Source organism: Pecten maximus, chromosome 15 (genome assembly GCF_902652985.1).
Source record: "Pecten maximus chromosome 15, xPecMax1.1, whole genome shotgun sequence".
NCBI lineage: Eukaryota > Metazoa > Mollusca > Bivalvia > Pectinida > Pectinidae > Pecten > Pecten maximus.
In genome coordinates this window covers 2,906,734-2,923,759 of record NC_047029.1, presented here as the reverse complement: position 1 = coordinate 2,923,759, position 17,026 = coordinate 2,906,734, and the positions used below count along the sequence as shown (strand labels likewise).

General features: G+C 34.8%; 1 protein-coding gene across 1 annotated transcript; it reads right to left on the bottom strand.

Annotated features, from left to right (window-relative positions):
• Positions 1 to 1,504: 1,504 nt before the first annotated feature.
• On the bottom strand, positions 1,505 to 11,093 carry LOC117344339 (acetylxylan esterase A-like). Its single transcript, XM_033907074.1, has 6 exons — positions 10,932 to 11,093; positions 8,476 to 8,572; positions 7,178 to 7,293; positions 6,335 to 6,478; positions 5,539 to 5,625; positions 1,505 to 1,665 (listed from the first exon to the last, which is right to left on the bottom strand). The coding sequence occupies exons 1-6, from the start codon at positions 11,005 to 11,007 to the stop codon at positions 1,577 to 1,579; spliced, it is 609 nt and encodes a 202-aa protein (XP_033762965.1). The 5' UTR covers positions 11,008 to 11,093; the 3' UTR covers positions 1,505 to 1,576.
• Positions 11,094 to 17,026: the final 5,933 nt, after the last annotated feature.

The following is a 17,026-nucleotide window of genomic DNA, read 5'->3' as shown; positions in this document are numbered from 1 at the left end:
AGTATAATGGACTAGGAGAGATGTCCTCCCAATGTCAGTATAATGGACTAGGAGAGGTGTCCTCACAATGTCAGTATAATGGACTAGGAGAGGTGTCCTCCAAATGTAACTATAATGGACTAGGAGAGGTGTCCTCCCAATGTCAGTATAATATATAAAACACCTGCTACAGTTACAAATAACACACCTGTCACAAGTACATAAAACAAACCTGGAAGAGGTACATGACACACCTGCTACAGTTACATGACACACCTGACAAAGGCACATGACGCACCTGCTACAGGGACCTGACACCTGCCACAGGTACAAACCACACATTATGGTTGGTTAGTGTTACAGTGTTTACGTGTTCATACCATGTCTATACAATGTATATTTATTTTTGCATTATAATTGTATTATCATTTCTACATATTAAACTGTTGGGTGCTTTTTGGATATTATTATTTTAATATAGACATATAAACTCTTTGCTACACATTTAAGAATTGGTTACAAGGAGGGAAATAGTACTAATAATGATGAAAAAGGACAAATTTTTGCACTCCTGTCTTCATGTGACTGTGACTGTGAAATCTTGACTGTAACGATACTGTAACGATACCGTAATTATACACTGTAAAATCGTGTCTATTAAGTCTATAAAGAAACATATTCCTAAAGACCACCTGAAGTAACAAGATCCTCGATATAAAGGCCACCTGTTAATTACAAAATCCTGTATATAAAAGTCACATGTACGTTGCAAAATCCTGTACATAAAGTTCACCTGTACCTATATTAAGCAATGTAACACAATTCATTGTATATGTTTATTCAAAGCCACAAGATAAGCTGTTCAGCTAGCAGACAATTGAAATAAAAAGAATACCAGGAATTGGTGTTTTACACAGCCGACATTTGTCAGACTTTCAGACCTATGGTAGCACACCACAGTAAGACAGCCTGGCCATGGGCAATTTTTTTGTTAAGCAAATAACTTCTGTATGATGATATGCATAAAAAATGAAAAAATAAATGTACACTATAATTGGTATATTCAGTATGAAGTAGTACATACAGGCTTCACATTTATTAAAACAAAAATTAATAAATTGGTTTCCGGATTTTAAATATCAGGATTTTCCGAACGTGTGTTTACACAGGAAATTTAGTTTTGCCCACAGCGAAAAATGGAAGCCCACATAAAAGGTAAGATAGCGGAAAAACTTCATTTACAACATATGTCCAAAAAAGATTAATTCTGTCTTTGGGATAGAGATATTTAATTTTAAATAGGTTTCAGAAAAAAATTGTGTAGAGAATTTTGCCATTTTGGGTCAAATATCATAATATTTTGCAATTTTTGAAAACTTTTAAAGCTGTTACCATGGTATTCACAGCTCTCAAAATCACAGAAAATATCAGTTTACTTATCCTTCAGAGTTCCATTATAATTGCAAATGTTGTACAGATTTCAAATATATATACTTTATTAGAGGTTATATGTAAGGTTAACTGCCAATGTTTACATATCTAAAGCATGTGCCATATTTTTCAGAATTTGGCAATTTTACTGTACACTGCTACCTATTTAAAAGAAAATAGCGCCGAATAAGTTGACGAAGACCGCAAACAAGGCAAGTGGTACGATGACGTCTCCGATTACATCGTCGTCGTCATCTGTCGAAACAAAAATAATGTAATGTAAATAAAGGTACACTGTATAACGGACGACTTTCTATCTATCTGCCAAAACAACAATAACGTAATGTTGATAAGAATGCACTGTGTATAACGAATGAATTCCTATCTATCTGCCAAAACATCAATAACGTAATGTAAATAAGGGTACACTGCGTATAGCGGACGACTTTCTATATGTCTGTTCAGCCTCATCCCCTATGGATGTACTGGCCCACTATAGTTTTAGTTTGGCCTTACCACATATTGATTTACTGGCCATCTATGGTTTTAGTTCGGCCTCCTCCCCTTTGTATTTACTGGCCTTCTAAAGTTTTAGTTCGGCCTGACCCCATATTGATTTACTGGCCTTCTATAGTTTTAGTTCGGCCTCACCCCCTATGGATTTACTGGCCTTCGAAAGTTTTAGTTCGGCCTCACCTCTATGAATGGGCCTCACCTCTATGGATTTACTGGCCTTCCATAGTTTTAGTTTGGCCTGATCCCATATTGATTTACTGGCCTTCTATAGTTTTAGTTCGGCCTCACCCCCTATGGATTTACTGGTCCTCTATAATTTTAGTTCGGCCTGATCCCCTATTGATTTACTGGCCTTCTATAGTTTTAGTTCGGCCTCACCCCCTATGGATTGACTGGCCTTCTATAGTTTTAGTTCGGCCTCACCTCTATGGATGTACTGGTCCTCTATAGTTTTTGTTCGGCCTGATCCCCTATGGATTTACTGGCCCTCTATAGTTTTAGTTCGGCCTCCTCCCATATTGATTTACTGGCCTTCTATAGTTTTAGTTCGGCCTCACCTCTATGGATGTACTGGCCCTCTATAGTTTTAGTTCGGCCTGACCCCCCTATGGATTTACTGGCCCTCTATGGCTTTAGGTTGGCCTCACCCCCTATGGATTTACTTGCCCTATATATAGTTTTAGTTCGGCCTTCCGTTACTCATCCTGTCTGTTTCTAATCAACTCTGCTTCAGAACGTCACTGTAATTCTGTTCAGAAATGCCATCGACATTGTCCCAGCTACACCTTACGGCAGTATTGATCAACTCATTTTCATAATGTCAATAAGATGTTCAAGAAATATACACACCTTAACCGTTACGTTTGACCTCCGCACTTTAACCTTTAATCGCTCTTCCTCGTTAGGTTCTAGGATCGTGGAGTTGGTTCGAATAGAATAAGTGTTTCCTAAATCGGTTAATTTTGAAAAATATTGCAGAAATTCGGCACGTAGAAACTGGGGAAAATGGGGAGGGGTCGTTTAAATAATAAGTGAAAATGGAACAGGACAGTTTCGAAACTCCAGGAAATTAGATGAAGCCCAATAACTGTACATTTCTATCTAGACGCTAGGAAGACTGATACATGTATGCTCCAGGTGTATATATAAAAGTCCTTAGTGCGATATTTGCTCCTGAACTCCTAAGGAACCATAGTTGGGCCTCACCCTCTATGGATTTATTGGTCCACTATAGTTTTAGTTCGACTCACCCTCTGACGTCCCAAGTGACCTTGACCTTAGGTCAATGGAAAAAATGTGTGGAGGGGATTACACAATGAACTGTAATGGTAACATCACTATGCAAATTATGAATGTGTGGAGGATACAAAGGTGATAAGTAGAGGTGTATATTTACCTATCAATGAAAATCTATTAAAATAGGAATGTGTGGAGGTTAAAGAGATAAGTAGTAAGTAGTACCACTATAACAATAATTGCAATATGGACCTGACCTTAGGTCAGTGGAAAAAAAAGAAAGTGTGGAGGGGATTACAAAATGAACGGTAAAGGTAAAACCACTATCCAAATTAGAAATGTGTGCAGGGATCATGCAAGACTGTAAATAAACCATACTATATACAGGTAAAACCCTAAGTTGAAAATAACAATGACACAACCTGAAGTGTATATATCAAGGTTATCATTTAAAGTCCATACAAATGGCTCAAGATATCATTGATAGGATAACGGGAGAAGATATTATTTTAACAAGTATATCACAGAGTAAAAAAACCTGCCGACTCAGTATTAATCAAGAAATCAATTTGAAGAGAGTCAAAGGTGAGCTGAAAATATGTTTAAAAGAAGACGGGAAACGTATACAGATAACAGGAGAATATTTTAAAAAGATACTGTTTCTATCGGAGAGTTTACAGTGTATATGTACCCTGATACAGTAACATGTCAGATATCAGAACATATTGTATCCGCCACTACCTTATTCAACCAGTATATCAATCAATGATCCCATGTGAAAGTCGTATACAAACATTTGAAAACTGGCCACAACAAATAATCCAGACTCCAAACAAACTCTCCCGTAACGATTTTTTCTATTCTGGACAAAGTGATAAAGTCACCTGTTTTATGTGCGGTGTACAATAAGGATCCTGGACATTTAACGATTCTATCACAGTCGAACATAGGTGGTCAAAAGATTGTGTATATATACAAATGACATCACCATAACATGGGAGGTATAGATTTTTATTTTGGTGATAATCATTGTAGTTATTCAGAGTGTAACGTTACAAGATCCACCAATGCGACATTGGCTCGCTAATAGATGAAGGTTGGTCTTACATCAGTGGTGAAGAAATAAAGATTGAGCATATTGTTGAACTCTTTAACATATTGGATAGACTGTGGAAAGAAGACAATTATATCGACAATGCTTATATAAGACTGTTATTCATATTCAACGAACATATAGGTGCATAAGTATGTTCATAATGGATACATCTGAGAAGAGACTTTATTCTCACATGAGAAATTACATCGAGGAAAAAGCCTATACGAGGATATTGAAAAACTTACTCTGTCTAGCTTATGCATTGCATGTTAAAGAAGCCATATTGAAGTTGTTTGTATGCACAGAATGTGTGGAAGGTCAAGCTAACCAGGAAGGACATGACTGCGTCATGCTTGGTAGTGAAAACATTACAGATCGATATTTCGATAAAGCCTTGACAACTGTCAATCACTTAGAAGTGAAGAACAAGTGGTGCAAACTTGATATTCAATCTTGTATTCCTTTACACGTTTTACAACATTTAATGGGAGATGAACAATTTCGTTGTGAAGAATATGTGAAACAACATTTCAGCAGAAGAATTTTGAAGTTGGTGAAAAAAATAGACATTGTCAATTTAAAATTGTCAGACTGAAATTATTAGACCAATATGAATGATACATAGTCAACTATTGAGAAAATGGACCCTTTATTTAATTTTGTGTATGCTTATCACCTGTATCATCAAACATCTAACATGGTAAAACATTTTATAGAAGAAGTAAGCCGCTAGAAAGTTCCCGATGACACCAGAAACAAATATATTTTAAATATGTTAACCTCAGACTAGAGAAATATGGAACTGCGACGAAGAATAAACATTGTTGAAATGATTCAATCAATACATTGGTTAGAAAGTCGTTTTATATAATAACATTTATCATTTTGTACTCATTTATGTGGAGACTTACGAGTCGACAACTTGAGTATGTATTAAAATCTTAATCATCATTTTGTGTTTGTTATCTCAATGTAAACGTGAACCTTTTGTCGGCATGGTTGTTAAAAAAATCATCGCATCTAAAGGAACAAGTATTGTATTTTAACAAAAGATTTCCCCCTATTGCATCATGTGACGTCATGGGATTCCCCCTATTGCATCATATGACGTCATCCTCCACACTCCACAACTTGGATGTGGAGGAGCTACCGGTATATCCCTACTCACCCCCTGTGGATTTACTGGCCCTATATAGTGTTAGTTCGGTCTCACCGCCTATGGATTGATTGGCCCTATATTGTTTCAAATAATAATATCTTACTGAATAATCAATACTCACTTGGTGCTGGTGTCGTTGTTGTCGTTGTTGTCGTTGTGGGTGTTGTCGTTGTTGTCGTCGTTGTTGTCGTCGATGTCGTTGAAGTAGCTATTATGATATATATATAATTATAGATATGCTTATAATTGATCATGTAGTAATAACGACAGTACAAACAATTAAAGTGTTGAATTTTCAAAGCAATCTGCCCATTTGTCCAGAAACGAATAAATGACAACCTATCACATGCCGACAACAAACAGAAAACATATAAATATGTTAACAAGATAAACAGCGAATGATAACGGTACTCAGTGATGATGTTTAATTTAATGATGATGATAAATTTCTGGTAGTGGGTTCTTTATTCTCTACACGAGACACAGTACATGGTAATTGTTATAATAATAGTTTTTGAATGTAACGACACTACCCTTCATAAACTAGCCTTGAAGTCGTAAAATTAATTAATGTTTTTTTCCAGTGATTATCCAGTTCATTTTTTAAGCAATTCAAATTATTAGCACATACTACAATGTTTAGTTATTCCACACATTTAAAGTGTTTTTTAAGTATTTTTCCTCTTCATAAGTGAACACTTTTGTGGGAATATTTGAGTTTATATCAATTTATATGTATTTAATATATATATATATATTATTTTTTTTATTTTGTATTTCTTCAATGCGGATGTTTGGTTGTTTTGGGGAGGATATTGGGGCGTTAGTGATTTTCGGAGTTTCCTTTATACTTACTTTACTGACAAAGTCGGACAGGCAAGACATATGATTACGTTTAATTCTTATGAGTTATTTACCGATTTTTTTGAAACACATGAAAATCCCGGGAACGCTTCCGCCGTTATCAAATGTGAATTCCACTTCCACAGGACTGGCCAGGCCCGTCTGGGTCACACCTTGGAGTTGTCTACCGCATTGTGGTGTTCCTGTAGATCCGGCAACTAGAACCCGAAAATAACCATGTAAAACGTGTACCAGTATAATGCTTATTGTGTACTGTGTATCATAGACACATACACTTGTCAAACGTATATACACGTGTCAAACGTACATAAACGTGTCAAACGTATATACACGTGTGAAACGTACATAAACGTGCCAAACGTTCATACACGTGTGAAACGTATAGCATTCAGCACAAAATAGGAAATTATTAATCTGACAAAAATAAAGAACTTTTTCATATTCAAATTTAAACATATGAGAACTGAAATGATACCAAAAACAAAGACAAGTTTCATACACACTTGCATACACAAACTGTATACCAGGGGATGTAGAAGGCTGAATACGATATAACTAGTAGTTGTGTTAAAATGACAGCAGCATATATATTTAAACTGAAATACATACACAATGTTTCTCTTAACACATCAGAATGATTATATAGAATAGTTTCAGCGATCAAGTATTGTAAAACTTGAACCATGCAAAAGTCGACATTTTGTTTTATTTTACCAGTGATTATTTATTGTTTAAAAACTTATCAAGCAGGACCGAGGAAGCTTTGAACAAACAAAACCATGTCTACTTTACGTCCTATGAAACCAATTGTATTTTTATCAAAAAAAAAAGTCAAGAAGGACCGAGTAATGCAAAGCAGCATGCAAAATTCATATCGACATTTCGTTCTACGTTACCGGTGATCTTCACGAAATCGAATTGACAGGCGCTGTTGAACTCCGTGTGAAAAAAAATAACGTTGTACTCGATTGTATCACTTGTTTCGATACGCCATCTACATGTTGTTGTTGCTCTGAAAATGAAGGATAAAAACTTATAAATACACAAAGACTTAGAAAACATAGTAGTCAACGATTACAAGAACCTTCAACTTTTTCTTTTTTCAAATTTCTTCCTTTCAATAGATAAAAAAAACATCTAAGAATGGCGAGAAAGGACCTGACACCAAATCATGACGATGACTTAACAACAAGGTTCCTTTGATGAGGTCTGATACCAAATGGATAAAATGACTAAACAACAAGGTTCCTTTGATGAGGTCTAATTCCAAATGGATAAAATGACTAAACAACAAGGTTCCTTTGATGAGGTCTGATACCAAATGGATAAAATGACTAAACAACAAGGTTCCTTTGACGAGATCTGATTCTAAATGATTATAATAACTAAACAAATGTTCTTTTGAGGAGATTTTATACCAAATGGTTATAAAGACTAAAACAACAAGTTTCCTTCAACGCGACCTGATACCAAATGGTTAAAATGACTAAAACAACAAGGTTCTTTGACGAAATTTGATTCCAAATGATTATAATGACTAAAACAACAATGTTCCTCTGACACGACCTGATAATAAAATGTAATAACTACTAAAACAACCAGTCTCGTTTGACACGATCTGATAAGAATCGGCTGTATAGAGGTTACAGAACGAGTGGTTGTTGGATATGAAATATATAAAAGTTATTTTTTTCAAAAACAAAAGGTTTAGCGAGTGTCTTTTGTAACTTTAAAAAAAAACAATTCCTTACGAGCGTATACAAATAAGGTGTACAAGTCACGGCCGGAGCTCGGCGATGCGATTATTGATGACTTTAATAACAATTGCAGTTCGGGTCAAAGTTCGAATTCTTGACCAATCAAAAGACCGGAACGTTATATTTCACTCGTGGAATAAAACATATATACCCAACCGTCAGCACATTTATACAATGGCCTGAGAGTAGAATAACACAGATTGTGTGTTAGAAAACTACTGAAGCAACAAGACACGACCACATAACAATCAGGTTCGAAAATTCTTTGACGAGACTCTATAACAAAGTTGCACTTTATCATCAAAGTTTATTCAAAGTGAGCGGATAACACGGGAGTTTGTGACAAATACGAATTAAATATGATACATTTGAAAATAACATTCAATGGAATAGGAATATGTCCATGTTATAGAATGAAATCACATTCGTATACTTACTCTGGATAAAATTCCGGGAAATTAGGGGAGGCGATACATGTTTCCCCACCAGTCACCGTATCCAGTGAAATTGTCTCCCCCGAAGAGCATGCAGCAGCTGTAGACGGAACATATATCTATAATTAACATTAAAACATATCAAACAAAGAACGGGATTTCCAAACTTTTTCTATCTCACATAGTTGTACAATAATTTTATTAGTATCAGGAAAAGATAGCAATGACAAGCTTTAAGAACAAAATTATATATTTAATTAAGAAATGAATTTAAACAAGCATTTTTGTAAAGTATTAAAGAAATATTTCAGTCAATTTTAACATCAAAACCGAGAGTTATGCTCGAAACACGATCAGGTTTTTAAAGATATAAAATAATGATTATCCCGAGCGCAATCACTATATTGGAATTATGTTGACAAGATTTCGAACAAGTCTTTTGTCAAGAAATAACTTTAATGACTGACCCATGGTGACAGTTCACTCGACAATGGGATAAAAGCTGTCATAACGCATTATCTTCACTATTTCATAGCTCGGAAACAAAGATTTTATCATATATTGTGTTAAAGATAAGAATATATTTATTTTCAAAACAAAATATCTTCTTTTTTTCTATCCTCAAAATATTTAGTAAGATTAAATGAAGAACGTTTATTGTAATCAATAACAAGTTTGACATGGTTTGTTGCTATCAAACAAAACAGGCGAACGGACCATGTGAACTATTCTTGTTGGCACAAACAATGTATTTGATGGTTTTGTTTAATTCCAAAAGATATTTGTTTTTGTTTGAATACAATGGTGTGAAAATACTGAATCATATGAGCTATGTGCAACTCCCCACCTCAAGGCCAGACTGTTTCCTAAAAGTATAAGTAAAATTTCTAAATGTGAATTTTATTTGTTTTACAACAATGGCAGTGCAAACTATATTAAGTCACTAGTGTTGGCCAAAACTGAAGCGTGCGGTCTTATTGTGTGAGATCTCCATTAAATAACACCTAGGATATGAGTTATGTCCCTTGACTTGAATTTTGAAAGTTTTTAACTAAATTTCCATTCCGCTAATTCAAATGTATTAATCACTCTTAATACAATTTAATTGTACACAACTGTTCAGTCATGTATTTGTTATTTTCCTGTATTAGTTCTTTGTTCAACGTTCAAAGTTTTCAATGTTCAACTGATCAATTATTGGACAATAAGAAATTTGAACGTATTGACATGCATAATGAATGATTATTTATAATCTTGTTGTCTGACTTCTCTGATAAAAGGTAAAAAATACATTAAACGTGACTACTTCATGACAAAATCTTTATTTTGTTTAGGCAATTTTATTTCACGCGCTGTGTTTTAAGTCGTTGAGGTCACCGTGCGATTCACATGATGAGGTATGTTTCTTTTTCTAACTACTCGATCTTGTCTTTCAAATTAAAGGTGCGATCAGTATCGACAATTTATATTGTTACATTCAAATCAGGCACTCCCGAATTGGGAATTTCCATTTTCTGAATACTCGGAGTAGATACATTAGATTTTACTATCTTAAAGGGTCATTCCTTCGTTCGGACATCAGAAACGTGCAAAATTTCTATTGATAAAATATATGCCCGAATGAGGATTATATGAGTTTGTGTGCTACAATAATAAAAAGTAATGAAAGTAACGCCGAAATATACAGAAAATGGGCATTTCGTACAAATACCGTCTGCTTTTGAGATAATAAGTGATACTTCGGGTCGAATTGAGAATCTTTATGATTTAATACTTGTAGTACTTTTGTTTCCATTGAGAGTGAAACTGTCGTATTGAATTAAAGATTATAACTTTTACTACTTGGGGAAAATACACATTTCTTATTAAGTTTCATTTTGGCGACAAGCCCTTTATTCAAACGAAAGAATGTCCTTTTAATGTGTGACATTTCTATATTCCTTGACACCCTTTAACTCCATAAAAAAAACTCTATGTAGTGGTTTCGGACTGAAATGTGTTGAACGTTTAACGGTTTACTTTCATCAACACTAGATTACCTGGTTTCATATCAGATTTCGTCGCTTTCCTCCTTTCATTAATTATCTTTTCCCAGAATACATTACACGCATTTAGTTTCCTGTAGCAGCGATCTCCAAAATCGACATCAGCACATTCGTTCGGATTTCGCGTCGAAAATTGAATTGCTGGGTTTGGATTGACATATGAGTAAACTCAATAAATGTATGTAGAAACTATTTTCAAATGCAATATGTGTCAATGAGTTTATATATGAGATTTAAAATGTTGTGTTATTTCAAGAAGGGCGTTGTACATTCATCAGGACTTCAGTTTTCGTTGTTTGATTTTTCTTGAAATGCTTGAAACACCCTTAGTTAACAAAAAAACTAATTGGATTTAATACTATTAGAATATCTTTGAGAAACGACATTCACAATTTGGATATTTCATTTACCTACCAGAGTCAGGAGCTGGTGAAGTGATGGCTAGGTATTTAAAATTCAGCACCTCTCCCCCGGGAGGGGGTGTGTTCATCGATGATGGAGTTATTTCGACGGTAAAAAATTGGCCAGCGACTCTTAAAGGAATAATTTGGTTGGTACCAGAAAATGTCCTGAAAGCATTTCCTACGAAAAGAGCAGAATTGTTTAGTAACATACAGTATGGTTTAGGTTAAGCCGAAAAAGAATTTTCGTTCATCTCGTACACTATTGGTCATTCGTGTGATGAATGATAGTGTACTCATTAAGACGTTAAACATATTATCCGATGCAAGCCCAAGTATCATTGATATTCCTCAACGTAAGGGAATCGTGTAACTTATTTCTCTATGGGAAAGCATAACAGAATTCCAGGAAATCTTATCGTAGATTTCCCCCTCAAATTCAATGATGCTTTTCTATGGAAATTGTTTAGCTGGTGAAAATTTCCTTAGGATGAGGAACGCTGGTAAAATTTTGATTTTGAATCTTTCCACATGTAAACATAGGTAGAAGAACATTTGGGAGGTTCAGTCTGACACAAAACAGTACACCCTTAGGTAACCAAGCCTGATTTTTTCTTCGATTCTCCGATATCTGTTAATCAGCGGATATCGGTAAAATCATAACTCGGAACCTGCAAACATATCAATACACGGAAATATATACTTTCTCCGGGTATGTACGTGTCTCGTTTCTGTATTTGTAATTTTCTAAAAGAAATATTACTTTTGTTTACATCACAACATTCTTAGGGGCCATTTATATGCTTACATTTTACCAGTAGACGTGCCTAGGAAAACCACGAGACCTGTATAGCTATTATATTCGTCTATTCTCGGGGACACTATATATACTGGTATTACAATTATATTCGTCTATTCTCGGGGTAAATATATTTACTGGTATTACTATTATATTCGTCTATTCTCGGGGTAATTATATTTACTGGTATTACTATTATATTCGTCTATTCTCTGGGACATTATTCTGGAGGTTTTAGACTTACCTGCGTCGTTCTTATATACTATTGTAGAAGGAGATCCAACAATGACCGAACTGATCTCCACTCCTATCACTGCTCCTGGCGGGGCCGTGACATTCCATTTACAGGGGGTGCTGCAACACGTAGGTATTACGTATTCCCAAATGTTCTAGAAGTTCTAGCCCAATTCTCTTAATATTCCTTTACTTATGTTCTATAAGCTCTAGCCCAGTTTTCTTAATATTCCTTCACGTATTTTCTAGAAGTTCTAGCCCAGTTTTCTTAATATTCCTTTACTTATGTTCTACAAGTTCTAGCCCAGTTTTTTAATAGTCATTTACTTATGGAAATACTTAAGTAAACTTAATTTTCCAAAAAATCATTACAAAATTTAAAGAAAGTTCCTAAACTTCTCCTAAATTACTCCCTTTAATCCGCTGATATTTTCACATGGATAATTTTTAGTTATGATATTTCTTAAAGTTGAGGAGTATTGATTAAACTGGGGTTTTGTTTTGTCTTTTTGCATGTAAACATACCTCTATAAAGTGATTAACTACGTTCGAATAATTAAAAACTCTTAATACATATCCATACAGTCAGAGTAATCCGGGACAAATTATCACATGATACCAATTTCTAAACAAAAATGTGGATTGTTTCTGATTGATGTTAAACCGCTGACGAAACTGGTAACCTTAAAAACCGGGAACCTTCTTTTTTTCAAAAGAAAAAAAAATGAAAATAAGAATTATAATAGAAGTGTGTATCCGTTATTAACTGTAAAATTTAGCACACGGAAAGTTGTTTGTGCTGATAGATCGAAGTAAAGGGCCAATATTGATATGTGGTATAATCGTTTATTTTTTATTCGATACCTTTAATGAAAAGCTCTTTTAGAAGGTTTGGTTTATTTAGTTTTAACAGCCAGTGTCATTTAAGGACGTGCATGGTTTTTGAGGTTGAGGAAAACCGGAGTACCCTGAGAAAAATCATCGACCTACGGTCAGTACCAGGCAACTGCCCCACGTAGGTTTCGAACTCGTAACCCAGAGGTGGAGGGCTAGTGATAAAGTGTCAGGACGCCTTAACCACTCGGCCACCGCGGCCCCCTCTTTGAGAAATCGATCCCCAGTTCTATATGGTCAACATGTTAGGAATAGAGTTTGTTCCGCGGTGGCCGAGTGGTTAAGGTGTCCCGACACTTTATCACTAGCTCTTCACCTCAGGGTTGCGAGTTCGAAACCTACGTGAGGCAGTTGTCAGGTACTGACCGTAGGCCGGTGGTTTTTCTCCGGGTACCCCGGCTTTCCTCCACCTCCAAAACCTGGCACGTCCTTAAATGACCATGGCTGTTAATAGGACGTTAAACAAAAACAAACCAAACCATCCGCTGGGCGAGCATAAAACATGTGAATATGCTATGAAACGGTGCGATCGAATTCAATATTTGTAATTTGATAATCTGAGATATAAGTGTTCCCATTAAGTCATTAGAACTAGCCAAAAAAAGAGGCGTTACGCCTGTGTTCTAGAAATATTTAAGTGTAATAACCAGTATCAATTGTTAGAAAATAATTCAAAGGTAGGATTTACACCGCCACTATATTCCACACTAACATAGGTAGTAATACTGCACTCTAACATCGCACAGAGAGTGCACGAGAACATCAGTTATTAAGGGGCATCTAAACAGCAAATCCCGCCAAAACAGTCGATATTTACAAGGCTATAAACCCCACTAGGGTGCAATTTAATAGAAATAACGTGATACAATTTTGATATGTATCATGTCAAACTGTGGGCCTTGTTGTTGACATTTAATGTGTTCAGTTGTTTGTAAATTTCAACAAAACATGAGAAAAATGCATGTTTCAGGGGGACATAATTAACTCATATGTATCGCATTTATTGCACAAAACAGTCATGTCGTTTTGCTCACAAGAGTCTAAAGCACAAAAAAGGAGCATTGGTTTGACTAGATTTGTCTTTATGAAATGTATTAACACTGATTTTATTTTGACCTTGAAATGCAAATGGCGGTTGTGGAAAATATCACACAATTATGGCATATAAGAAGGTATTCAAACGTCAAAAATGTTCTTATTAGATACTATAAAGACTCTAGACATGGCAGGAAGACTGTTTTAAGGAAAAATGTTCATCCGTTGAGTTTGGGGTAAAAGATAAATATTTCTGAAAAAGGCCCAAAACTCACCAGTTTGACAATTTTTCCTTAAAAGGTCATTCTTACTATAATCAGATGTCTTAAAAGTATGATATAGGAGCATTTTTAATGGCTGATATGCCCCCCTTTATGCCATATTTGTGTAATATCATCCACAGCCGCCATTTGCATTTCAAGGTAAAAACAAAATATGTGTTTATACCTACATAAAGTCAAATCCGGTAAAACAAATGCTCCTACCCTGTGCTATAGACACTTGTGAGCATGACAGCTTGGTTATTTTTCAGGCTTGGTTATTTTTGTGACTTAGAATTATTCCATGCTAAAACTTACCACAAAGTAACTCTATAGAAGAAATGGTTAACATCTACATCAAATTATTTGTGATTTTAAGACGCTACATGTCCAAACAAACATTTTGGTATATTATATGACTATTTTTGTGCAATTTTTAAGATATTTAGTCGTGTTTGAAATTCAACATTATTGTACTATACAGATGACCCTTTAAAAGCTGATGTATAAACCTATTGTTTATCAAGCAAAAGTGTGTATTTGATTACACGAGTTGTATAGAGATAAATGCAAATTGTTAAGTGGCTGTATTTTGATGGTATGAAATATTGTACGTACGTAAACATGTACGTGCATGTCACTTCGATGCTCTTGAGTTCGTTGATCGGAGCGATAATAGAGGTATCGGGCTCACAACATGGTCCACCTGTACCACTTCCTAGGAAAAATTAGATTAACAATGTTAATATACATAGGTGAAATTAAGAACTGTACCAATGCCATATGAACGCCGACATTTCGTGGTGATTTGTGAAAGACAATGATATTTAGAACATCTCAATCTAATCTGAGAGGGAAATTATTTCTCTATTGACACATGGATATGCATGACAATTTCTACTCTAAAGAAATACCTTATCTAGCCACAGTAACAGTTTTCTGTTAGAGGTTTAAACTATTGATAAAACTTCATAGAGTTTTAATCAAATGTAATTTACACATAATCGTTTTTTTCAAACTCCAGAATCACCGAACTACCGTAATAGCAATCTACATCAATAGATGATATCTAACAGGGTCTTCAGTAATACCAAAGAGGTATGGCGCATATTGGCCTGTTTTGACCTAACAGTGACCGTTTTCAAAATCAAAAAAAAAAATTAAAAACTGAGTTTTTGAATACAAACCCTAAATCTATAACATATACAAATTCTTATTTCCGAAAAAAATATCTGTTTATTGCAATGGATATTTCATAAAAGGACCGTAAAGTTGCATCATCGGGCTATTTGCAACTTTCGAGGGGGGTTTTCCCGCATTCATATCATATTTTGACATACAATGTCTCATTTTATTCTATATACCAAAAGACATCTAAAATCCTATTCTTTAAAAGTGGTCCTCCGATGCGCTGGTGTAGAAAAATTGAAAGAAACGTAGTTGATAAAATATTTTAATTTAAGCATTAACTAGACTGACTTTAAATGATGACACAAACTTCACATTCCTGTCAGTCCGCATAGCTCATATGGTAGAACCATCGCTTATCAACCCGAAGGTTTGGGGTTCAAATCACTAAGATGTATCTTATTTATTTTTTGTTATGTTTCTAAGAATGATACCTTTTATTTTTTCTTGGTCGTATTTGAAAGATATTTTCAGGATTAAATGTATATTTAATATAAAGTATTTAGTATAGAGATTGAAATGTTGAGATAAAAAAAATGATAAAAAAAAAGAGTGAAATCATAATCTATTTACTCCGTAACATTCAAAGTAAAATCTAAATGAACTGCAGAGTCGACAACAGTCATACATGGATGAGTGGTGTAAAATTCCTTTTTAACATGTCAATTTATCTTTATTTCATATGGTATTGACTACATAATCCGTTCACAACACACAGCGCGCCAATGGACCATGACGATCTATTTTGGTACTGAGGGAATCACTGGGGTCACGTGATATTTTACTTGTATTTTTATCCCAGCATTTAGCTGTACGTGGCCTAGGTCAGGATAAGCGGAAAACGACCATACCTCTTTATTATGTGATCAATATTTTGATATTTTTACGAGTGCGTATAACGAGTGAAATATATAAAAAAAAATATTAGTCACACGAGTGAAATATATCTTGCATTATGGAATATATTGTTATATTTACATTTTGGTGGAAAAGCCACGATATAAATTAAGTAAAAAGATTTGCAGTCTATGTAACCATAATTGACCCCCCAAAACGTGACATCAATCTATGCCGCGCATGAATATATTCACCCACTGGAACTACTTGTAACTAACGTAAATCGTTTTTTATGTTTATAAAAAAAGTAAAAAAGCTTAGTGCACAATATGACGTTTGTTTGAAAAGCTCTGGCATCTATATCGACCATAGACACCAAATAGAGACAGCTTAATCCTTAAAGATATCTTGTGAGTCAAACATTGTCTACATCAGGTTAAGTTATTTGAAACTGATGACAAGATATACATGTATATAAGTGTAATTGTATGCCTAGTGGGTCAATATGACGTTTGTTTGCAAAGCTCTGGCATCTATATCGACCATAGACACCAAAAACGACAGTTTAATCATTAACTATATTCCGTTTATTAACATTTTATAGTGAAATATACCGAGGGAGCTCAATCTCTCCCAGAATTCATTGTGGTCCCCTGTAAATGGCTCACAAATGTACGCCAAATTGTGAAGTTATGTATTCTATCTTGCATTATAACGTCATATATTTACATTTTGGTGGCAAAGCCACGATATAAACTAAGTAAAACGATTTGCAGTCTATGTGAGCATAATTGACACTCAACAACGTGACATCAATCTATACCGCGCATGAATATATTCACCCACTGGAACTACTTGTAA